General features: G+C 39.8%; 1 protein-coding gene across 3 annotated transcripts in view; it reads left to right on the plus strand.

The window, feature by feature from the left end:
* The window catches only part of ZBTB21 (zinc finger and BTB domain containing 21), a 41122-nt gene extending 21456 nt beyond the window's left edge, over positions 1–19666 (plus strand). The window contains exons 2-4 of one of the 3 annotated variants that reach the window (XR_006278448.1): positions 1082–4419; positions 16585–16640; positions 19361–19666. Coding sequence is in view for 1 of the 3 variants with exons in the window: in XM_043506996.1 (XP_043362931.1) it covers positions 1095–4262 (3168 nt within the window). In the remaining 2 variants the exon portion in view is untranslated. Of the gene's footprint in view, positions 1–1081; positions 9765–16584; positions 16641–19360 lie in introns of those variants that run through there. The other 2 variants (XR_005288574.2, XM_043506996.1) reach the window with 2 other exon arrangements.
* The last annotated feature ends 6203 nt before the right edge of the window (positions 19667–25869 follow it).

Raw genomic sequence — 25869 nt, forward strand, 5'->3', positions numbered from 1 at the left:
ACAGAGTGCCACACAGGTCATACCTATAGAAGGAGGTATTGTATCCCAGAAACCATTGACCCTCAAAAGGATCTAGGGGTAGAGGGGGCAAGCAACTCAACGTGAGCTTCCAGAGCGATGCCGTCTCAAAAAGGCTAATCTATCCATACGTGTGTCACCTGAGGATTTGAGCAATACAACTTCATGGCATGTAACAATACTGCGAGGAAGAACCATTCTAGGACTGCTCAAAGGCACCGGGGAACCAAGTTCATCTGTTGCTGGAGGTCAAACCAGGGAGTGTAGTTGGTTGGTACACTTTATATTGAAGTCATGACAGAAGAACACTTGGACTCCATTGTAAAACTGAAATTCCCAGAAAGACAGGATACATGGCCACTCAATTACAAGTAATTTTTTTTAGTAATACACTTCCAAAGTTGTTAATGTATGCTTACATTTCAGGGCAAGGCAAAAAGTAAATATGAGAGTTAATTACACCAATCTTCATCAGAGACAATTAAGCAGTATAGTTTTTCCCCATCATTTTTAAAAAAGCAACAAAAAAACTTTAGCCTGTTCAATTAAAAGGGTACTATCAAGGTTGTTTAGCCTCAAAAATTAGTTGCATTTAAAAATTAACCCATATTGTAAGTCTCAGAGTCAGAATTTTAGCAATGTTTTTTTAATATGTCTTTGCAGAAGTACTGATAGGGAAAAAAACTTCCTTCACGCTCAGTCAACTTATTGAGTATTACTATATAAAGAGAAGTAGGCATATGCTAGCTACAGGAAGAGAACATAGCTGCCCTTATTGGTCAGATATAATCTTAATGGAGAGTGATTATTTAAGGTGCATTGGAAAAGCAGAATCACAAATTGCTTTTTTTTCGTGCCTTTATATCCATTAGAGTTATGAATTCAGATTGCTTTTGTTCTTTTAATTCCCATGCATAGCCCCAAAACTTAAAATTCTTGAATGTTAATGAAAACATAGCTATGTGGGCTATAATCAGAAACTAAGCAGTTATATAGATTCATGTTATATTTAAAAAGTGTGTGTAAAACAGACCATAACTATCTTTATTTTCGTTTTTTTCAGATAAATCCAAATCATGGAGGGGCTCTTGCATTACATAAACCCAGCACATTCCATTTCTCTCTTAAGTGCTTTGAACGAGGAACGTCTAAAAGGACAGCTATGCGATGTTCTTCTTATAGTGGGAGACCAAAAATTTAGAGCTCATAAAAATGTTCTGGCTGCCAGCAGTGAATACTTCCAGACTCTCTTCACAAATAAAGAGAATGAGTCCCAATCAGTGTTTCAGCTTGACTTCTGTGAACCAGATGCTTTTGATAATGTATTAAACTACATTTACTCTTCGTCTTTGTTTGTTGAGAAAAGCAGTCTCGCAGCTGTTCAAGAATTGGGCTACAGCCTTGGCATTTCCTTTCTTACTAACATTGTTTCTAAGAGTCCTCAAGCTCCTTTTCCAGCATGTCCCATTAAAAAAATATTGTTTCAAGAAGAAGATGAAAGCAGTTCTCAGAAGAGAAGTGTCATTGTTTGTCAGAGCAGAAATGAAGCACAAGTTAAAAATGTCAGTCAAACACATGATTTAAGCCATAGCTCTAAGCCCTCACACTCCATTGCCATCAAAACAAACAATAGACCACAAGTAACAAAACCAATTGAACCACTTCACAGTTTATCATTAAGTGACAGGAGGTGGCTAAAAGACAGTCCTGTGAGCTACACCAAACTTCATGAACCTTCTGGAATTGTGGATGACCAAAGTAGTAGTGGCTTGGTAAAGAGGAATACAGTATTGCCACAAAAGCCTTTAGCTGAGAAAGAAATTTCATGTGATGAGCCAGGAGTGAGTGGTCAGCTTCCAAGAGGAAAAGCTGTAGAGATGTCATTAAAAAGACCACGTCCTCCAATCTTATCTCTGCATGCTTCATCAGAATCTACATTTTTGTTGCGAGAGACGGGAAAAGGAAATGGTCAAGGAGAGGATAGGAATTTGCTATACTACTCAAAATTAGGACTAGTGGTTCCATCTAGTGAATCAGGTTCTGAAAACCAAAGTATTGACCGGAGTGGCCCACTTGTAAAAAGTCTCCTTCGAAGGTCATTGTCCATGGATAGTCAGGTTCCTATTTATTCATCTTCTATTGATTTAAAAGCTTCACATGGATCATCATTGGTGACTAGTGACTCACAGGGAAAAACATTTAATGTTATATCTCAAAAGTCATCCTTGAAAGAGTCTTCAGAAAAGGCTGTCCTAGATGACAAGACACAGGTAATACACCCACACCGCCTTAGGTCCTTTAGTGCCTCTCAGTCGACTGATAGGGAGGTAGCTTCTCCTCTAACTGATGTACGAATAAAAACTGAACCTAGCAGCCCGCTTTCAGAGCCTTCTGAAATAATAAGAGTTACAGTAGGAGATGCTTCAACATCTGCCAGTAAAGACTTTCCTTTTAAAGCTGAGGATGATAATAGGGATATGAATAGACTGCCAGCAAAAAGGAGGCTTCAAGCAGATAGAAGGCTACCATTTAAAAAATTGAAAGTGAATGAGCATGGTTCTCCTGGGTCAGAGGATAATTTTGAGGAAAGTTCAAGTCCTACGCGTCTTGATGCTGACTTTCCAGATTCTGATGTCAGCAAAGATGAATACAGTGAATTGGAAGAAGTGAGACCAAACAAAAAGTTTAAATGCAAGCACTGCCTTAAGATTTTCAGATCTACAGCAGGCCTTCACCGTCATGTTAATATGTATCATAATCCAGAGAAACCATATGCTTGTGATATATGCCACAAGAGATTTCACACAAACTTCAAAGTGTGGACTCATTGCCAGACACAGCATGGAATTGTGAAGAATCCCTCACCTGCTTCCAGTTCACATGCTGTCTTGGATGAAAAATTCCAAAGAAAATTAATTGATATTGTGAGAGAGAGAGAGATTAAAAAAGCACTGATTGTTAAACTACGACGTGGCAAACAAGGTTTTCAGGGACAGTCCAGTTCACAAGCACAGCAAGTCATCAAAAGGAACTTAAGATCAAGATCCAAAGGAGCCTACATTTGTACCTACTGTGGGAAAGCTTATCGTTTTCTCTCGCAATTTAAACAGCACATAAAAATGCATCCAGGGGAAAAACCAATTGGAGGAAATAAGGCTTCTAAGCAAAAAGAGCACATTCATCTTGCAAGTCCAGTTGAAAACAAAGAGGTCTATCAGTGTCGTCTTTGTAATGCTAAGCTCTCTTCTCTTATTGAACAGGGAAATCATGAGCGACTTTGTAGAAATGCAACAGTCTGTCCTTATTGCAGCCTTAGATTTTCTTCTCCAGAGCTGAAGCATGAACATGAAAGCAAGTGTGAATATAAGAAGCTCACTTGTCTTGAGTGTATGCGCACTTTTAAATCCTCCTTTAGTATTTGGCGTCATCAAGTTGAAGTTCACAATCAAAATACCATGGCCCCAACAGAGAATTTTTCTTTACCTATTCTTGATCACAATGGTGAAATAACTAATGCTTCACGATTGCATTCTCAACCAGAATCTAATAAAATGAACAATTTTGTTACTGCAAAGGAAGATGGAGTATTCAGTGATTCTTCAGAACAAATTAATTTTGATTCAGAAGATTCTTCATGCCTCCCTGAAGATCTAAGTGTTTCCAAACAGTTTAAAATTCACGTAAAGGAAGAGCCTGCAGACGATATAGAGGATGAGGTCACTGAAACCAACAGAGAAGCTAAGGAAGTAGTTTCTAATAAAGTCACTGGCTTGTGGCCCTGTGAAAAATGTGGAAAAATTTTTACTATACACAAGCAGTTGGAGCGTCACCAGGAGCTTTTGTGCTCTGTAAAACCATTTATTTGTCATGTGTGCAACAAGGCCTTTCGGACCAACTTCCGTCTGTGGAGCCACTTCCAGTCTCATATGTCACAGGCTGCAGAGGAATCAGTGAATAAAGATCCTGAGATATGTCCACCAGCTAACTCCCCATCACCGCCACCTCTGCCTCCGCCCCCACCTCTACCCAAAATCCAGCCCTTAGAGCCTGATAGTCCTACAGGTTTGTCTGAGAGCCCAACTACTACTGAGAAATTATTTGTTCCACAAGAATCGGACACGCTCTTTTATCATGCTCCACCACTTTCAGCAATCACATTCAAAAGACAATATATGTGTAAACTTTGTCACAGGACATTCAAGACTGCATTTAGTCTTTGGAGCCATGAACAGACACACAATTAGTTAGAGATCTTCAACAGGTAGTTTAAAAAGCTGGTTAAATGGAGACCGTTTCCAGGATATTTCAGAAGTATGCCATATAAACTAGAAATCTAAGGGGACAAGAACCATCAAAAAAGTAAAGATGGATTTATGATGCTGCTTGGATTTGAAGATTAAGGTAAACTAACTTTGATGTTAGTAGATAGAAATATGAATAATTTAAAGTACTGTTGTCTAGGATCTTTATAGTGACAGTATAATTTAATTTCATTAACATTGAAATCCGATCACATCTTGATTGTATGCATGGATCCTCATCCTGTGGTGTCAATATATATATAAATATACATTAAAAACAAAAAAGGAACAAAAATGTGGATTCTAACTGTGAGTTTATAGTGGTGTTATACTGTAACCAACTTCTTGTTTTGAGTATAATGAACACTGAGCTCCCTATAAATATTAGCCCTGCACTTGAAGTTAAGAAAGAAGTGGATGGAATATTTTTCTTTAGTAATCTAGATTTTAGTAATATTTTAGCAATAACAAACAAACCTCAAGTCTGAGTTATCCTGACACTTATTGGGAATGAATGTTGTTGTTTTTTTATGGTAATGTGGAATTGTTTTGTTCTTATATGGAACTTGTGCAAAATACAATAGAATCTAAGATCAGCAATATTAATACTTGGATTTTATACATAAAGGAGCAGCAAGCCTGCTTTCAGCCATTTAAATAAAAGCTTCTAAGGAAGACTCTGGAAAAAAATGTATGCTGCTTTATAGAACACCCCAAAGGCTAATTTACTGTACGTATTTCAGTAACTACAAGCATTGTAATAAAGCAGCACTTATAATGCAAACCACAGTACTGTTTATAAATATAAACTAACATCGAATGGATGTCAAACAATTCACAATTTTGTTTCCTCTGGTTTGTACTGTTGTGTGTAATTCTAAGTACAATAGAATGTATGAATATATTACTTCGAATAGCAGAAGCTTGTAGGAGGAAGAGGTTGTGAAATAAACTCCTGTGTGTGGCAGTAAATATGGCCATTAGCACAAAGATATGTTGTTGGTTTTTTTTTAAAAAATTAAATGTAAATATTTATATAGACACCTGTATAAATGAATAAAATATGTATTTAAATTTTGTATTAAACATACATATCCAGTTCAAAGCAGAGGAAAAAGCACCACACTACAATCATCGGATTTTGTAAATACAGTGTATAGAGTATTTGTTTCTTTTCTGACACTTTCTATTGTTTGTGATACTTTGTGTTAGAAGTGTTTATTTGGGTTTGTTTAAAATAATGGTAATAATGGTTAAAAATAGTCACAATTGGAATAGTTGGCATCATTAGTATCCAATATTTGCCAGAAGCTATGGCAAGGATCCAGAATTAGTTTTCCACCTGCTTTTGACAATGTGCTTCTCTTGTTTAGGAGCTCAGAGTTAAAACCATCTTTCTGCTGCTGGTATTTTAAATGTAATTGAGTGGAATGGATTAGAATAAACCGTGAGAATGTAAATGGATGAAATACTTGACAGTCCATTTTGGATCCAGGCCACCTTCAGATGGGAAAAGAAAAAAGAAAGTATTGCATTCAGTACTGTATAATTAGATCCCAGTCCTGCTTTCACTAGAGTCAACGGGAGTTTTGTTTCAGACTTCAGTGGGAGCAGGATCAAGCCCTTAATCCTATAAGGTTCTGATACTGTGTTCCTTCAGCATCCAGAATTCCCACAGAAGTCACAAGGAATGTAGGCTGAGGCCCAAAATATAAAGGTGTGGACAACAATGATAATATTCAGGACCAATGGCCCTGATTCAGCAAGATTGAGCATGGGTGCCTAACTTTAAGCTGCTGGGTAGGCCTATTGACTTCAGTGGGTGGTTAGTTAGGCATGTACTTAGATACCTTGCTCAATCAAAGTCCATATTTGCCATCATTGTTTTGTTTGTTTTAAAAAAGCACTTTATTTTCATTGGGAAGTTCAGCTTGAAAGGATGGCACAATATGACCCTCAGACTTCCTGCTTACCAGCAAACTGTAATAATTAGCTACAAAGTCTTTTGCTACAACATGGTGGATAAAAAAAAAAAAAATCTAAAACTGCTACTAAACACACTAACACCTACCCATAGGTGTTTTTCCTTATTCCAGATGAATTGTATGAACATATGATTACACTAATAATGTGCAAATATTTTTAGATGAAACCTGCAGTCGAAACTACAGTTAGGCTAGATGACCCTTGAGGTCCCTGCTAACCCTATGATTCTATGAAACGAGGTTCCTATGTAAACTCTTATAGGTGATGCTTCTGGATGCGACTCCTTTTTTTTTTAGTTCCAACTAACAAAACTAAACCATTTAATGAAAAGAAATAATTTCAGTGTAAAATAATAATTACTCAACCTTGTTTATTAAACAAAAGCAAAACGAAATAAAGCCATGTTAAATATATTTAGCACAGCTAAATAATTGTTTTGTGTTTACATTAAATGTCTTTTAGGAGAAGAAATCTATGTGGACAAAATGTGAAAGCAAGGTATTAAAATTGGTGCCTAAGTTTTCACCATTGATTCCTGTACAAAACAGCATGATATTTCCTTTTTTAGTTTGTTGACAGTCTGTACCTAGCCTTCTAAGAATGAGTATACCCTTCTAAGAGAAAATATGATGACCAGTTCAGCTATCAAATAATCATAATTTTCAACTGAAGCACTTCTTTGATGCATTTTTGGTATATACTAAGATTATAAATAGCACACATTTAACAACCTTGTGCTACATTTTGAAGAAGTCTTGATTTTTTTTCCCCCAACTGTAATATATATTGTAAAAATCAGAAAAAAATGGATATAACTAGTTTCCTTTTTCAGTTTGTTAGATTATTTTTTAAAAAGTTTGTTCTTAATTTTGAGCATGTTCTGTGTTTTGTTTTGTTTTTAAAATTAATTCCTGTTTGTAGTCCAATAAAGGAATACAGGCTCTCTAAATAAAGTTTTAAATATGAGATATTTATACATCAATTCTGGTTTTCTATTAGCTTTTATACAGTATCTTAAAAAGCCCTGAGACCAAAGTGTTTACTTTGGAGGATATGGATAAATATTCTTCTACTCCATGTAATTTTAATATATGTTAGAAAAATTAAATTATGGAAGAAATTGTTAGTTACAATAAAGTCTTTTTTAAAGAATGTCTAGTTTGGCCATAACAAGAATAATAGGCAAATTATTGATACAAAAAACCCTGTCTTCATCATATTTTGTTTAGTTTTGCAACTGTGTGAATTGGATACTAAAGGCCTTGGCTTTTTGTCTGATTATTTAACAATTGCAGAAAGTTTGTATGATTTCTCTTAAACTTTGAGGTTTTGTGCTCTTTTTCATATGGCATGACAGAAACATGCAGATGTTTTAATATATACTTTAGAATTTAATTCTTTCTTGGTTTGTTTTGTCCTCCATCAACAAAATTTGACAGAGGCTCATCCTGTTCCAACTCAAGTCAGTGACAATTCCTGTTTACTTTAGTGGGAACAAGATTGGCCTGTGAAGTAAAGCTAGTTCATTTAGGTACTGATTCAGCTAAGCGCATGCTTAAGTCTCACTGCAGTCATTGGGCCTTAAAACCTGATTAACGTTAAGCATATGCTTAAGTGCTGTGCTGAATTGGGGCCATAATCAACCACTCAAAGTAAGCAATGGAAATAATTACATGTTGTGGACTTTTAAATGGTAGAAACAAAAATTGTATCAGTGAATGTTCTTCTGAATAAAGGCTACATATATAGTTAGTGTGTAATTCAGCAATTTTACCAAAATAGACAAAGGACATGAAATGGTATTGCTGCTCTAATTTTTTAACTTTTTTAAAAGTAAACAATAGACAGTTAAACTTCAGAGATGGCAGTTGAGTTGTCAGTCTCGTTTCAGAACACAACTATAGCCTTACAACCCTCCAGTGAACCAAAATACACAGCTGTAGGGAACCTGCTCCTGCATTCCCTCCTTAAGCAACGCTCCCATTGACATCTCCGAGGGCTTTTTGCCCAAGTAGGAAGTGCAGGTTTTTTCCAGATCTGTATTGTACTCTGAGGCCATGTCTACACTACGGGGTCGATCAATCCAAGTTACACAACTTCAGCTATGTGAATAACATAGCTGAAGTCAATGTACTTGGATCTACTTACCACAGGGTCCACACTACGCAATGTCAACTGGAGATGCTCTCCCGTTGACTCCCCTTGCGCTTCTCTTTCAGGTGGAGTACAGGAGTCGATGGGAGAGCGATCGGCAGTCGATTTAGTGGGACTTCACTAGACACGCTAAATCGACCACCGATTCTGCGATCACCACACGTCGAACCCCCGATAAGTGTAGACAAGACCTAAGATTTTGCCTAAAACGTCTATTGACATCAGTGGAAGTTCCTCATGTGGGACAAGGGAAGAATATGGTCCTAACTCCTGAGCACTAGCAGTTATGGTGCAAATATCTGGCATGTGCCTATACTGTCTGTTTACATTTTCTTACCAGAAGATCTAGATGAAAATCCAAGCAAGATAGATTTTTTTTTTTTATGTTGTAATTAGTGAATCAGTGTTAAAAATTTTGTGTTGAACTCAGCCTGATAGTATTTGGGTTTTTGTTTTTGTTTTGAAGTCCTGCTGATTCTTGTTTGTTTTAAAATGACTTGTGACAAAAATTGTACTATCAAGATACATAGTGTAAAATGTCCTTACCTGTGTTACCAATACTTGATACTAATAAAGCTAATATAATTTTTAAACCCCAGTTGTTAATATTTAAGATGTTTGGGCATGAAAATACCAGGTAGGGATACCCTCAAACTTTGGCAGTGTGTATGAAATATGGATCTGAGCTTTGTGGATCTGTTGCATTTTGCTATTCTGAGACAGTTAAAACAAACAAATCAGTTTCCCTTTCTATTTCTCATACTCTGGCACAAATATTGTGTTTCGGTTTCCACCATTGTAGCAGAGTGTTAAATTTAAAACACCCTTTAAAAACTTATGAATAGTTACAAAACCAAAACTTCAGAGTCTAACCTTGACAGTGTCCCTTTTAAAAACAACAGGAAAAATGGGATCATTTGTAGTGTTCAGAAAAAGTCTCCTACGCTTTGTGGAAGTTGGAATAATCCAACATAAACATGCAAACTGTAGTATTTTCCAATTTAAAGTTGCATAAAATCACTTGTCATTTTAAAGTGTTATAGAATTAAGACAAATAAAAGCTGTTTTTATAATCCTGTATATCATGTAGCCATTGTATATTGGTTCAGTTACATCAGTGTTGGATTTTAATTAATAGGTTTTTACTTTTTTAGGACTGAGAATTAATAGTGTAGAATAACTCTTCCTTTAATGTAATGTAAATCCATTGCTGCTTTGTATGACTTTTTCTACTGTGTGTTTTCTTTACTTAGATTTTGACTAAGAAATGTTGGAGTCCAATAAACTTAAACTTGTTTCTTTTGAGTTATTGTCTCATGTTGGAATCTTTTGGCAAATTTGATATTACTTATAGTGGGGTGGGAATTTTGCTCACAAAAGGGTATGTTTCAGTCATGCTGTATATACAAAGCATATAGACTATTTTTAGCTGGTATGATTAGGATTAAAATAATGTTTGTTTTTTAGTAAGTATCTTATTGAAATATTATAAAGAAAGTGAAGTGACATAGAAAATATACTTTTACATCAACAAAACCTGTGCTTTGAGGGTAGGGTTTTCAAAAATTTCAGCACTAGCTTAATTCTGTTCCCATTGCAGTCAAAGGGAGTTGTACCATTGATCTATCTCTGCTTCCATTGAAGGCAATGGTAAAACTTAACTTCAGTGGCAGCAGAGAAAGGTCAACTGAGTGCTTCTAAAAATCCTGCCTTGCGTTATCTAAAACTGGGTTGAACTAAATGTTTTAAATATACTATTAGGGAACAATTGAGGGACCTGGTAGTGCTGCCATTGGAGTCAATAGAATTCTCATTGCCACCACTTTCCGTATCAAAACTGCTAAGAGAGAATGCAGGGGGAGGATTTGCCTCACATAGATTAGAATCCGTCATTGTCATGGGGGATGGGGTTTGCCCACCCCCATTCTTTCACAAAATAGGTTGTGGAATCCACCATTGAGTCATGAGGATTCTTAGGCTACAGGCATCCACACAGAGTCCCTCTGCCTCCACAGCAGCTCTGGCCTCCATACTCACTCTGTCTTCAAACACACGTACACAATAGCACGATTCCATCAGAGCTGCACGACCAGGGACCCCTTGTTGAAAGGGGTTCTACAACACAGATGTTTGCTTCTGAAAAAGATCATTCAGCCCCATTGAGAGGTCTAATATCCTATGACCCACAAGTGCTAGAAAAGAAGGCTTTATACCACAGAGCGCTGGGGAGCTCCCCTCTAAAGAAATACTGCACTAGTTTCTAACCTTCTAGGTTACAAGATACCAGACTTAAAATCACAAAATGATAATACAGCAAAGCTATTTCAGATAATTTAGAGGTTTCTGCTGTTTTTTTCTTTAAAAATGCTCTACTTCCAGTACTAAAGTAGTTTAATTTACAAGAAGAGGTGTATGAAAAATAATACTAATACCATAAAAATAAGTTATAGGTTTAGTGGACTGGAGTCTTTCTACTTCCTAACTATCTATAAAGCAAACAACAAAGCCTTAATACTGCAATTTTTGAAAAGTAAACAAGACATGACCCCCTTTCTTGATGCAGCCAACAATATTTAAAAAAAAAAAAAAATACCCGGTTCGTGTGACCTAACCATAGAGCAAGATACTAGTCAGTGGAGATTAAAATCCTCAAAGGTGCAAATAAGGGTCCCTATAATATTACCTTTCTCTTTCTCTCCGTCCGCAACTGAAGGGGGAAATTGTTTTATTTTAGTGTTTTGAGTGTGTAGTTTATTGCCTGAATGAACCTGAAGTTTGGAGTATCCTTTTTTTTTTTTTTTTTTCTCTCTTGCCAGGATGAGATTACTGTTTTCTGCTAGGCACTTCAGAGGAAATCCTTTCCTTTACATTGCAGCACAAGAAGAGAGCATGACTCTAACACTGCCCAAACTGAAGTGTGTGCGGTTATGAATAAATGAGAGGCCTGATTGTATAAGGCAAAGGAAAAGTAACATACCACCCCAGTCCCCTGTATTGAGACATTGGCCTAGTGGATAGAGCCACCGGGAGCTGGACATCTGGGTTCTAATTCTGGCTTTGCCACTGGCTTCCTCAATGCCTTTGGGCAAGTGATTTCACTTCTTTGTGCCTTAATTTCCCTAGCTGTAAAATGGAGATAATGATACTGACCTCTTTGGGAAAGTGCTGTTTAAGAACTAGGTGATATTAGTTTGCAAATCAGGCCCCTGCTTCTACAGCCATTATACAAACAGTCCCCCTGAAGTCCTTCTCCATTATTATTACTGAGGACTTAGAGATCTGCCTAGTCACTTCACAAAAAGAAGAAAAAGTCACAGTCTCTGCCCTGAAGAGTATACAGCCTAGGTTCGATATAAGAATCAAGAAACATATTAAAGGGGGAGGAAAGGCACAAGATCACTTAGTAAGGAATGTGTACATCTAGATGGTTAATTTTTTGATTTTTACTTTTCTTGCCCCTCACTTCTCACAACTTTGCTCCACAGATGGATCCAGTAAATTCCTCTTATTGCCATATCCACAGGACATTACAAACCACCATTTTTTAACTACAAAATGTGATGTGGCAGATATTAAAGGCCAATGCTACCTTTTGGGGATGATACCATTTTTACGGTGGTATGTATGTACTAAAATATTCTGTGGCAAAGCAAACTTTCAAAGTATTAGCTACTAGAACAACAAATGCATCATATTTTCCCTTCTTAATTAGGTAATTGAAAAAATAGGTCACAGAGTACCTTAGATAGGTGGGTTCATGATATAATAAACCCCACAACCATAATCAATATGTTGTGCTGATATTCAAAGGTATCGTATGTAGTGAGTGCTCAGAGTTGGTCCCTCTAATCTCTTCCTTGCTTCCCTTGTGCACAATTATCTTTGAGTTTTTTAAGGTTATCTTTATTTTGTGAGTTTCAAATGGTGCAACTATCTTTAGCTATCATGGCTGGGAATGAGCTAGATCACCCTCTCCATGGTAAAATATGGGGGAGGAGACTGAAGGGAAGGAAATTTCCACAAGGAACTCCTACTGAAATTTCTCCAACATTGCCCCATTAGAGGGGCAAGGCTTGCTTCTTACAGAACAGGTTTTGAAACCTACACAGAAACCCTTCAGCTTCTCAAGCATCAACACCAGCTTTGATCTCTTATCACTCTGGTAACATGCCTCTAATGGAGCTGCACTAGTGGGGCCTCCTTCTAGCCATAGGTGCCCCAGATCCCCTCAACCTACTCAGTCCTCAAGTCCCCCCAGAGCATCCTGTGTGGGGTACGGGGGAGTGGGGTGGAAGGAAGAGTGCTTATTCCACCTTCAAGAGGGGAGAGGAGAGATCTGCATGTGGAGGTTCCTCTGACTGCAAATATAGGGACCTGAATTGCACCCCAAAGTAATTAAGCTTGTGCAGTTTTGCCATTGCTGAGTACTGGCCTGGTTCTTCACTGAACCTGACAGCCAGAATGGCACAAGCAGGAAACTATTTATTTCTTTTCTGATTTTATTCAGATCCTTTGTTTCAGGAGAAATTTGAATGGGACAAATAGAAAGAAGCAAGTGCAATTAAGAAAGAAAAGAAAAGCGTAAAGAATAGCTAGAAGTCAAGAAAAGTGTCATCCTTAACAGGGGCATAATAGATTCCAAAAATAATTTCATAGGTCTGCCCGAGGTTACTGTTCTGAAAGATATTAGTAAACTTAACTACAGGGAGAAAAAAGCAACTTTATTCCATAAACCACAATAGGGGACTGGGTGGCTAGTGGTAGTAGCTGTAGTTCACGGGCTCTAGGAGGAACCAGTACCCTGAGCCTGTGATGTCGCATCCACTATATCAGCTGGGTGGACAAATATATTTTTAAGAGGCTTAACTTCTAAACAAGTTCCACATTCAAATAGAACGTCAACTGCTCAGGAACTGCAGACATGGAAATTTGCTTTATGTAGTTTCACAGAATTGGAGGAAATTTCCACAGGAATTTTATGAAAACCACCTATCTGTATCCTCACTCTCTTCTGCTCTAGTTTTTACTTCATTCACCAGGCAACCTTACCAATGTGCTTTAATCTTGTTCTGGAAGGATAACAGTGCAGACTGAGCAGATAGCTGTGTTTCTGTGTTAGTTCAGTCCTTGGCCTCCTTGCTTAGACTGCCAAGAAGTGTGCCAATTATAGTGATTTTTGAGATGCAGACACCTGCCTAATAGAAAATGGACCAACAACAATTCATTCTACACACCATGAACAATTGAACAGCCATGAAATCATCAGACCTTTCAGGTTACTGACCTGGTCATAATTTGAACTGGTGACCTAGGGGTTAAAAACTGTTCCATTACCTATTTCCTAAGACATTCAATTCTCCTTCTATTGGAGAATGTTTAATTTTGGAGGGGAAAGAGAAGAAGAGAGAGTCAGGAGGGAAATATCTGCAAATAAGTAACAAGAGACTTACTGTCTTGATACTGATACCTCAGCAGCAGTGATTACGTAAAAGAGAAAGAAGAACAGGACTCCAGTTTAGTGTCATATGCTTCATTTTTGCAAGGCTGTTACTAGACTAAAACCCAGAAATCCAGACCAGTCAGCAGATCATCCTTCTTGGAATACCAACACAACAGTAACATCTGTTGTATCTAAAGAGAGAGAATAACAAACATTAGGTTGATGTTCATGCCTCTTCCACATGGCATCTTCTACGGTTTAGAGACCTTCCTTTTAGCAGATCTGGGTGAATAACTGATTTTACAGTTTGCTGGCAGTTCTGAAAACAAATGGGGGGAGGGAGGAAATCAATTTGAATCTAACCAAATCCAAAATTTTCAGCAATTTGAAATAATCCATTTCAGGTCAAACAAAACATGTCATTTCAGCTGAAATGTTTTGTTGCCAGGCATTTTTAAAGGGCTCTATTTACAGAATGGTTGGAGGAGAAGGTGCTGTGCCCCGTGCTCCCTCATAACTTTTAGACCAGTAATTAGGGCACTCACTTTGTAGGGAGAGACTTGGGTTCAAATCCCTGCTCTTGACTATTGGCTAATCTTGGATGGGGTCTCTCTCTCAATCTCTCCTGTTAAAGCTGTTTTACTACTTGAATAATCATTGGACCTAGAGAGAAAGTGTGTGCCTGAGAATGACTCTATAGCACAGTAGCATTCCCCGAGGCTGTGGGAAACCCAAAACTTTAAGTCCCTGCTCCAATGAATAGTTAATTATTTACACAAAGTGGAAAAGCTTCAACAGGAGAGATTAAGAGAAACTCACCCCAGTATAGCCAACAACTTGGTATGTAGGGCATTCACCTGGTAGCAGGAATTTTAATCCCTATCCCAGGCGAGGACCCTAACCACTGGTCTAAAAGTTATAAAGGGCAGCAGCAATACTTCCTCCTCTGGCTGTTTTGTGAATTTAATCCCAATTTTCTTTTCTTGGATGAAATTATATGGTGAATTTGTGCCAAATTCACAAATCGTTTCCACGTGACCAAAACTGCATTTTTCAGCAAGTGAAATATTTGCCCCCCAAACCCCCCAAATTTTTTTTCTAAGTAACTGCTTTTGAGCCCCTGGAGCTTCTGATACTATGAGATTGCCTGCTATTGGCAAAAGCTAGGAATTTGAGCTTCAAAGAAAGTTCTATATGCCATGACAGAAGCCTCTGGTTATTGCCTCCCAGGTGGATGAAATGGACCATGCTGTTCAGTCTATTGACTTCCAGGAGATGCTTGGAGAGATTAAGGCATAAAAGCCTGGGAAGCCTAAAGTAGGTTTCTTTCTCAGCCTGGATCTCAATAAGCCACTGAGAAGCCACCCTAGACGTACATGAGGCATAGGTGGTCCTGCCTATTTGTGCTTCCTAGCCTGAACGTTCTCAGAATGGCCAACTCCACCGTCTGTTTAAGGCATCCTATAGAGACATATTGGAGACCAAAGATAGGCCATATTGCTTTGAATGGGAAGCAACTGCTGAGTTAATCTTAGCATGTAAAAGCCACACCTCCTGAATGCCTAAATCCAACCAGTAGGTCACCTGGGCAATAGGCCATTCCAACTGGGGATGCAAAGCTGGTCTCAACCATCTTATAGATAAAAGGATGCACTGGTAATATTTTTTCACTTCTACCCATCTCTTGTAGGGTGAGCAAAACAGAATGTTTATTCTCTACTGCTCTTTTCCATGAGGGTAATTTTGAAAATCTGGTCCATGTGTGACATTAAATAATCCCAGCCTTAAAGAGAAACTCTCCAGGGAGCATTCAGTCCATGGATGGGGACATATGGTGGAGGGAAAGGAGAAGGAGAAGACATCTTTGAGGTCTGAGCCCAGTCTTTCCCCCCCAGCAAATCATCCATCTTGGACAAAATGGAAAGGGGGAAGGGGCACAAGGGCCTGCTGAGAGGCACAAAAATACACAGATTCCTGGAAGGCACAGAGGATGGGGTAGGGTGGGGCCTCAGTCTAGGGGAGACTTTGGAGGGACTGCTTGGGATACCGAGTCCTTGAGAGGGGAACAGAGAGTCAGCATAGTTATTTCTCCTGATGGTCCCCCTGTCCAACGTTCTCTGTGGGAGGGAAAACGGGATTGTCTAGCAGAGGCCTAGTTCCATGTTCTCTTTTCTTTGTTATCCTCCCTGTGATTCTTCTGGGGAACCAACTGCAAGATAATCCTGACGTAGCGGGGCGAGAGCCAAAAATCTTCATCTCCAGGCTGAGTGCCTTCTGTCTGATAGAAAGGACACACTCTGCATCTGCACTACTGGCAGCCACTTCTCAGGAAATTGCACTGTGACATTATGTCTAATTTGCTGATCCTAAAACCACTAAATCTCTGTTGATATTAATGCTTTACAGAGTTCTCCTTCCCTTGAGTATCTCTGTTTGGGATCATTGTTGGCAATGCTTTTATTTTGCCAAGTTGAATCATGTTCCTTATCCTTCTGTTATTTCTGTCCTCAATGGCATATTGTACTTCTCTCACTGTGCCAATTTAATTAATGTGCTGTTTATTCCCTCTTCCAGTTTACTATAGCTTTTAAATAAGAATTGCAGTAACACCTATCCCTGTGGAACCCCACTAGACAACTTCTCCAACTCAGTATAGTGACATTTATAAATACCCTTTATTTACAGCCCTTCAACTGCTTTCTGATCTACATTGAAGTCTTCCTATCCAACCTCATCAAAGAGTAAGTTATGTGAGAAACTGTATAAAATGCTTTATAAAAATTCAAGTATACCACAGGCCAAATCCAGACGTCCCCTGTGAGGATGTGTAAGTTAGAGCAGTTTGTACTCAGACTCTCCTAGATCTTCTTACACCCACTCCATTCTTGTGTAAGGGAATCTGAGTTGGTCCATATTAAGAAGTCAGAAGAAAATGTAAATTAGAATAAGGTCTACTGTAATTTACAACCTGTCCTGGTTCCTCGGTGTATAAATAGCACCAACTTAAACTCCTTTATACACAGGTGGAGCAGAGGTACCTAGGTCTTGGGGAGTCTAAACTGAGTGTCAGAGGGTGTAAAGTATACCATGTGGAAGAGTGAACTCTGCTAGAGCATGCCCTCGTGGCTGGGTGTGGCATAGCAGTTCTCTCCTGTGTACCACCCCTTACCAACTGTCACTGGTCCTGCAGTGATGGCCTCTTCTCGTGACTCAGCCCTCTAGCTGAGTCACGTTTTAGTCCCATCCAGGGTAAAAGAAAGTCTAACTGAACAAATAACAGTCCAATGTCCAACAGAAGGTCTTCAGCTCTTCACTCTGAGCCCTGTGGTCCTTATATCCCTTCTCTCAGGGCTTTCAACTGTCCTTCTCGGAGTGGGAAGGCTTCACAGGCCCCAAGCCCACCCTCTGCACTGGGTTCCAGTCCAGGGACTCAATAACCAGCAATCAAAGTCTGCTCCTTCTGACTCCTTGCTGCTGCCTTCTAGGACTTCTGCCTACCATAATCTATCAGCACGCCTCTCCCACAGAACTCTCTAAGTTCACCCTTCTTTCAGGGCCAGGACTCACAGGACTCTCCCCATGGAATTCCCCCAACAAATCCCAAACCAAAAGTATAACTTAACCCAACTTTTGCCCTCCGTGAGTTTGACCTTTCATACCTCTTACATTTCCCTTATATAGTTCCTGAGTTAAACACCTCCCAGGGCTCTCTTCCTGGAAGTCCTGATCCTGCCCTTTTATCAGGACTCCTCACCAACACAACCTGCTCCACCCCCAGGGCTGCTTCATCTCTTTCGTGCCAGACTTCCCTATTCCAGAGAGGATCTCAGGGCCAACTGTCCCCCTGGCCTTCCTTCTTCATCCTCCTGGTCTCTCTAGTCCCAGAGAGTGATTACAGAGTTTCTCCCTGCAGCACCTTTCCTTGTCTTTGTTTTTTTGACAGAGCAGCCTCATTACATGAGGCTGTGACCACAACTTTCTTCATTCATTCTTTGCCATGTTGTTAATATCCTTTCATTCAGTCTAGTATTCTTAAGGAAACACAGCAAAGCACTGTTTCATTTTTCTGACATTCTCATTGGTCCTTTTAGGGAAAAATCTTTGATTTCAAGTCAATTAAATTTTTTGTAAAGAAACTTTCTTTCCATAGAATATTGCCCACAATACCATAGAATATGATCAACAGTTTCTTTGGTTTTGCACGCAATACACAGCACATCTTTATGTCTCTTTAACACAATTAACTTAGTAGGTCATTGTGCATTAAATATTAACACTAAAAATGACTACTTCATTTTTTCTACCCTGACTGTGGAATATAGTATTATCTTCTGTTTCTGAGCATACATCATAAAAACTTCATCCTTTTGCTTTCTTAGTCCATTGTTCTTGCCATTCCTTTCCAAGCTCCTTCATGACCATACTTTAAAATTCTTGTCTGCTTAAGAGTTTCTTGATACCCATCTTCTCATTTTTAGATCTTGTTTTGCTTCTTTGTCATCTATCTCATTTCCAGATATTCCAATATGCACAAGAATCCATGCTATTGTTACACAGATACCTGCTTGGTTTAATTCTGTAGTTAGGAACATTATTTCACTTATGGCATTTCTGCTTTCCAAAATACCTGTTCCGATTGTCATAATGCCTGACAAGGAATCAGATAAAATGACAGCTGCAGCTGATTGCATATCTCTTATCCAGATTAGTGCCAACATTTTCCCCATTAGTTCAGCCATGAGAATGGTCACATAATTTAATATCCTTGTAGATTTCTGGATTCCAAGACTAGGAATACAGAAAGCTGTTCCCACTTTACTTGCACTGTCATCTTTTGATCCATAGAATCTGGATTGACTTGATAAAGCTGGCCCCATTTTCATAAATAAATTCAGAAATGTCATTGATCATAATGTAAGATTTTTTTTCTTTCCTTTGTTTTTTCATACAATTCCAACTCCACAAATGGGGGAATAACTGTCCAGCTCTAATTTGGTTTCCCATGATTAAAAATTTGTAGTTCTCTCAATTTTTTGTTACATGTGTCCTTTATCCATTTTTGACCCTGATAGTACCTTCTTTCTGCTTCAGATTTCCTTTCTTTATACTAACTACCCAGCTCCTTCCCCAGCTGTAACTCAAGTTTAGTTGGGTCTGGCCAGCCTTCCAGGTGCAACCAGATGGGTTGATTGGTCTATCAGCCCCATATTCACCCATTCAGAGCCTGTGTGGGGTACAAAGACTGTCACACTCCATTTTATTCATAGTCCTCCATCTATTGTTTTCCCTTCTTACTTTCTGTTCATTTTTCTGTCAAAAAAAATAACAAAATCAGTCAAATGTGTCTGGCTTGATTTAGTTTTTATAAACACATGATGCTATACTAAAGTCTGAAAAACACACTGTTTGTGCACTACAATCATATAAATTAAAGTAATTGCAACAGAAACATTTTCCCTAGATCCTGCATCACCATGTACTGATACCAAAGAAACAATCAGCAGTTCTAAATCAGATGCATGCCTGCAGTCATTCAGTTGGAACTGTCCACAAACTTAGGACCACTTAGCAGCAGATTGTTTACCCAGACATGAGAGAGTGAGAAATGGATAGCCCTACTGCTGCAGAAAGAAGTGAATTGTTTTCATGTGGTGAAATGATAGGAAGCTTCTAAAATAACTGATGAAATAGCAATTTTTTTTGTTGAACACAAAGATCAATCAATTATTTTGCCAGTAGTTTTATACTTGTCTATTTTATTTATTTCTAACTACAGTGGGTCCAATCCTATATTCATTTGCATTCATGACTTCAAAGAGAATTATGGGCACATAAGATTATTTGGCACTGCAGTTTGGCAGTGCACCTTGAATTCAGTGTTGTTAGCAGTATTTTTTGAGATATGGCTTTGCAGCTCTGCATTAAAGAATATGGAGTTATGATTTGTCAGAGTTAAATATCATGATAGATCTGTTTTGAAAACTCATCCCATTTGTCAACAATGATATTTATGGGGCATAACTGGTTTATTTTGGGATATCATTTTGGACCATACATGTATTACAAATCTGATACTGTAGCAAAACTAAAAGAACAATTTTCTGACCTAGTGGGATGCTCCCAAGAGCCACTGGTGCTGAACCTATTTGAGAGATGTGAGTATTTGGGAGCAGGTGCCAAAGAACAACTGAATGACATCCATATGAAAACTTCATTGAGGTGGAAATGCTTTAATTTTTTATATGAGCAAAAGCAGAGTAGGACAGATCAGATATCTACTGCCAAAAAGGAAAGAGGGAGTAGTATGGTCAAAGTGATGAGCTGGGAAAATTAACTTTGCAGCACCATTTTGAACAGATATAAGTAGAGCAAGAGTGCATTTGTCAAAGTCAAAGAAGAGGATGTTGCAATAATTGAGATGTGAAATGATGAGTGTCTGTATAAGAGTTTTAGCTGTGTGGATGGACTGGAAAGGCCCTGTTTTAGAAATGCTATGCAGGCAGAATGAGCAAGATGTACATAAATCCTAGAGATGAGGACCAAGAGAGAGGTCTGAGTTAAAGATGATGCCCACGTTTCAGGCCTGAGGGACAGTCAGGATGGTGATGTTGTCCACAGTGGTTGAGAAAGGAGATAGCTGGGAGGGCTTGGGGAAAAGAGATTAAAAGTTACATTTTGGCCATGGTGATTTTAAACTGGCTGGCCAGCCACAAGAAGAGACCAGAAAAACGAGCCAAGATTTTACTTTGGACAGAAGGAGGCAAATCTGGATTAGAGGGGTAGATCTGTGAATTGTCAGCATTGAGATATGGTAGCTGAATTTGCGTTTGCAGCTGAAATTACCCAGAAAGAAGACATAGAGGGATAAGAGAAGGGAAGCAAGGACAGAGCCTTTTGGAAACCCCTCAGAAAGCTGGAGGGGAAGGAGGATGAAGAGGATCCTCTGAAAGACACACTGAAGGAGTAATTAGAGAGGTATGGTAACAACCAGGAGAGGACAGAGACACAGAAGCCAACGGGGGACAAAGTTTGACAAAGAAGAGCATGATCGACAGTGCTGAAGGTGCTTGACAGGTCAAGGAGGATGAGACTGGAGTACTGATTCTGAGCTTTAGCTAGAAAGCGATCAGCAATCATTAGAGGCTTTAGTGAGAAACATTTCAGTGGAGTGCAAGAGCCAGAAACTGGACTGGAGCAGGGTCTAGGATGGAATGGGAAGAGAGAAATTCCAGATAGCAATTGTAGACTGTGTCAGTGTGCTTAGAAATGGAGGGAAGAAGGGAGCTGGGATAGTAATTGAAGAAGGTAAGTGGGGGTCAAGGGAGATTTTTAAGTTGGGAGAGACTAAGGCATGTTTGTATTGTGAAGGGGAAGAACCAGAGGAGAGAGAGTTTGAGGACAAGGGTAATATAAAAAATGAGGGTCAGCATGAGGGAAGTGAGGAGGTGGGATGGGATGGGGTCATAGGAGCTGTAGTCACCAAAGATAAATGTGGGATATTATGAGGAGAGGAATAAAAGAGCCAGGAGTCAAAATCAGATAGAAAGGCTAATGGGGAGGAGTTGGGTGGATGGTTGTTAACAGCAGCATTGAATGGGAGAGGAGAGAAGAGTTGGATGCAGTGCTCTTCAAAAGAGAAGAAGAGTGGGAAGGGGCTGAGGAAGGAGCTGAGAGTGGTAGGAATGGGAGAGGAGAAGCCCAGCATGCCCACCAGCATCTGATCTAGGGTAGGGAGTGTGAGAGGAGAAGTCTCCATTAGAGTTTATTTCCAGGTTGTAATTAATTGGACTTTTGTCGCTAATATGTCAGTTTAAATACTTAAATAAATTCTTCCTTGGGAAGAGGTACCCACCTTTAGACTTGAGCTTGCTGATCAAAGCCAAGCGTGCATGTTGTTTGATTGATATGTTTCACAAGAACAAATGGATATAATCTAGCCATCAACAAGTTTAGGCTTGAAATTAGGCAAAGGTTTCTAACCATCAGAGGGATGAAGTTGTGGAACAGCCTTCCAAGGGGAGCAGGCAAAAAACCTAACTGGCTTCAAAACTGAGCTTGACAAGTTTATGGAGGGGATGATATGATGAGACTGCCTACAATGCCATGTAGCCGATCTGCAACTGCTAGCGGCAAATATTCCCAATGGCCAGTGTTAGGACACTAGATGGGGAGGGCTCTGAGTTACTACAGAGAATTATTTCCCAGTGGTCAGGCTGGTGGGGCTTGCCCACATACTCAGGGTCTAACCGATCGCCATATTTGGGGTTGGAAAGGAATCTACCCCTGGGTCAGATTGGCAGAGACACTGAGGGAGCGGTTGTTTTCTTCTGCAGCATGGGGTCATTTGCAGGTTTAAACTAGTGTAAACAGTGGATTCTCTGTAACTTGAAGTCTTTAAACCATTATTTGAGGACTTCAGTAATCCAGCCAGAGGCTAGGAGGTCTTTTACAGGAGTGGGTGGGTGAGGTTCTGTGGCCTGCAATGTGCAGGAGGTCAGACTAGATGATCATGATGATCCCTTCTGACCTTAAAGTCTGTGAGTCTATGATACACCTGTCAGGTATGGAAACTCTCTTATACTCTTATTTATATTGTCAAAGAATGCCAGAATGCAAACAAATCACTAGGAGCTTCAAATTGCTTAACATATCAGGGGGCAGTATAAAGGGCAAGGGAAATGGATCTTTGATAACATCAACCAGAAAGTAATGGCTATAAACTGGTTGAGAGAAGAATAAATAATAAACCTGACGGCTCAGATATTTTTTGTGCAAGCTGACAGTATTGCAGACATAACTCGTACTGATCAGTGCTCTAATAATTGTTCACTGCATTACTAGTTAAGACTAAGAATGCAACCTTGCATTGGGTGATGGCAACCAGGTGTGGTTCAGACAATGCTATCAAACCAGTGGCTACAGGAGGCCCACAGGTCATTGGGGGCCAGGCTACCAATGTTAGTGAAATGTTTACTTCTCAGGCTTCAGCACCATGTGGCGTGAAACCCCTTTATGCTCACAGTGCCTATGGTGATAATAATTGGAATCCGCACAGAATCACAGTTGGCTGGGCGATACCATGGGTTTCACTCTTCCAGTGTAACAGGAAACCTCCATCTACCTTTCTATAAACTTCTTCCATAAACATACTCCTCAGTTCTAGAAACACTGCTTATTCTCTGTCCCCTGGTCCCTCATAGGAGTGAACATATTTCCGTCTCCAACACCCCAGTTTGCACGATTCAGTGTTTGAAGCGTGTGGAGGCAGGAAGGCATGTTCAGAACATTAGGTTCTGGAAATGTGGGCCACAGTCAATGTGCAGGGGACCCTAGATTTGCTTGAACCAGCCCTCATGACCATTCTAATGAAGGGAAACACTATTCCAGATGATAGAGAATATATTTGCATTATACATCCTAGCTGCTGCTCACTGGGCTATATTTTCAGAAACATTTCAGTGGGCACCGATAGGAATTAAGGGCCTAAAAACAGATGGCCCATATTTTCATAAAGTGACTTGGATGCCCTGAATTTAAACATATAGTTGTCTCAAGTTTGGCATACATAATTAATGGACATTTTTGAAAATGTAGGCCAGAAATGTCCAAAATTAACTAAATTTCAAAGATTTTCAAGGAGCACCTACTTGGATTGAAAATAGGACAGTTTGGGGTCTGGGGATATGTGTCTGAAGGTTTCCTTGAAATTCAGTGTCATATGTTAGTCATCCAGTCATCTCATGTGGTCTAGTCAGCTTTATGAAGTCTAACTATATTTTTAGTTATGCATGCAAAGTGGTTTAGGCAGACAGTTACCTTTTTAACTGTTGGTTGGCATTAGGGTGGAAAGGTGAAGAAAACCCCAATTTCATATTGAAGAATCTGAAGCACATGGAAGAGGAGAATGAATGTAAAGAGGAAACATTATATTCCTCTAAGCTGATGGATAGATGCCATGAACAGTTAAAAGCCCTGAAACCCAAATTACAAATAGAAATGGGCCCAAACCAAACCCCTTGGTTTGAACCCTCTGAAATCAGGAGTGTTTCAAATCTAAATCCAGATCAGATTTAATTGATCTATGCCTGTAATGAATTAACCAAAACCCCATATGTGAATGTTCCTGGCCTTTGGGGGAGTAAAAATATGAATCCAGATACAGATCTGAATTGTGCAAACCAGGACCATCTCTAATTTAACATAAACTACACTAGTCAGGTGGCCTCCCCCACGGACATCAAATAATTTTGTAAAAATGGAGGGATAACAGGAACAGGCATTGAGTTATCATTCAAAATATTTGGGAAGAACTCTCAACAGCTTCCTCTGGTATAGTCCTGTGATGATGACAGAGGTGAGGTCCTTCCCATCCTAATTGTTTTAAGTCTGGGGTTTGCGAACCACTGGGGGTTCACACAATGTTACAGGGGGTTACTCAGAAAAATTTCTTTAATGGTGGCCAGAGGACCTCAGGCATGGGAGGCAGCAGGTGTGACCCAGTTGCGGAGCAGACAGCCCGAGCCCCGTGGAGCGCTGAGCAGGCAGCCGAGCCCTGGTCAGTGCAGGGCTGGCAGCCCGAGCCCTGCGGAACGTGCAGCCGAGCCCCGATTAGTGAAGGTGCCGGCAGCCCAAGCCCCATGCAGCGGAGGGCCAGGCAGTTGGGGCCGGCAGCCCGAGCCCACGCAGTCAGCAGGGGCCAGCATCCTGAGCCCCATGGAGTGTGGAGCCGGCAGCCCAGACCCCGGCGCGAGGCCAGCAGCCTGAGCCCCGTCGCAGGCAGGGAGGCAGCTGGGAGCCCAGGCACACAGATGGCAGCTCGGACCCCTGTCCTTGCCAGACGGGAAGTTGGGTGGCATGAGGGGCAGAGTGAGCAGGGGCCATGCTGTACGTGGGGGGTGGTCCAGGCTAATTTGTCCCTCTCAGGGCACCCCGTAGGGATGGCCCTGGTGGTGGAAGAAAAGGTGTTTGCGCGCCAAACCAGCCGGAACCAGGTTGTAGTCAATGCAGTAGCATTAAGGTGCCTCAGTAATTCGATACTAAGTAATTTTCTCTGGAGTGCTGTTTTGCTTCAGTGAGAGGTGAGACACTCTTCTCATTTTCTAGTTTATTGGTTGTTAGCATCACATTGAGGAGATTTAAATTTAAATCCCTGGAAATATTCATTTTTAGCAGGGGGTTCACGAGATTTCACGTTTTAGTGAAAGGGGTTCACAGGTTGTTAAAGTTTGGGAACCACTGTTTTAAGTGATGCCTGTAAGTGTTCCTAATGTGTGCGAACCTCTCACCCTGCACTATACATGCAAAAGATATGTCCTGTGCATCCATCTGAGGTTGTTTACTCTCAAACAATTCTCAAAAGTGCGGCACAACTGTTTGTTGGGGGTGAATGTTGCTTCAGTTTTGGACAAGGAACAATGGACAAATAAGTGAGGTATTTTCAGGATAAAAGTATTCCAACTTTCTTAGTTATTGCCTGGGCAACACAGGCCCACCAGTGAAAAAGCATATCTGTAAAGGCTGATTTTATTCAAATGATACTGGAATTGTGTGTCTACCTGTACTGAGGGTAACATGGAAGGATAAACATGTATCTCATGATTTTTACACCACCAGACATGTTCTTCTATCTCATACATGAGATTCCACAACCAAGTTAATTACATGAAAAGTAGACTGTTGAGAGCCTAATATGTTTTTACATATATTTATGGATTTTTATTAGCCGTAATGTTTAATGTATTTGTTACAAACATGGGAATTTCCTGCAATGTCTTTGGGGGCTCTTACCCTATTACATTTATAGATCATTGTGGGCCAGGGACTGTATGTAATTCCATGGTGGAGAGTGACCACAGCTCCTCCAGGAACTAAAAACAGGGAGTGATTAGGCAAATTCACTCAGGTTGTAACACCTCCAGAGAGGTACCACCACCTGCAGAGTTTCATCTATACTAGTTCAAGCTGGATTCT

This window comes from Dermochelys coriacea, chromosome 1 (assembly GCF_009764565.3).
Source record: "Dermochelys coriacea isolate rDerCor1 chromosome 1, rDerCor1.pri.v4, whole genome shotgun sequence".
Taxonomy (NCBI): domain Eukaryota; kingdom Metazoa; phylum Chordata; order Testudines; family Dermochelyidae; genus Dermochelys; species Dermochelys coriacea.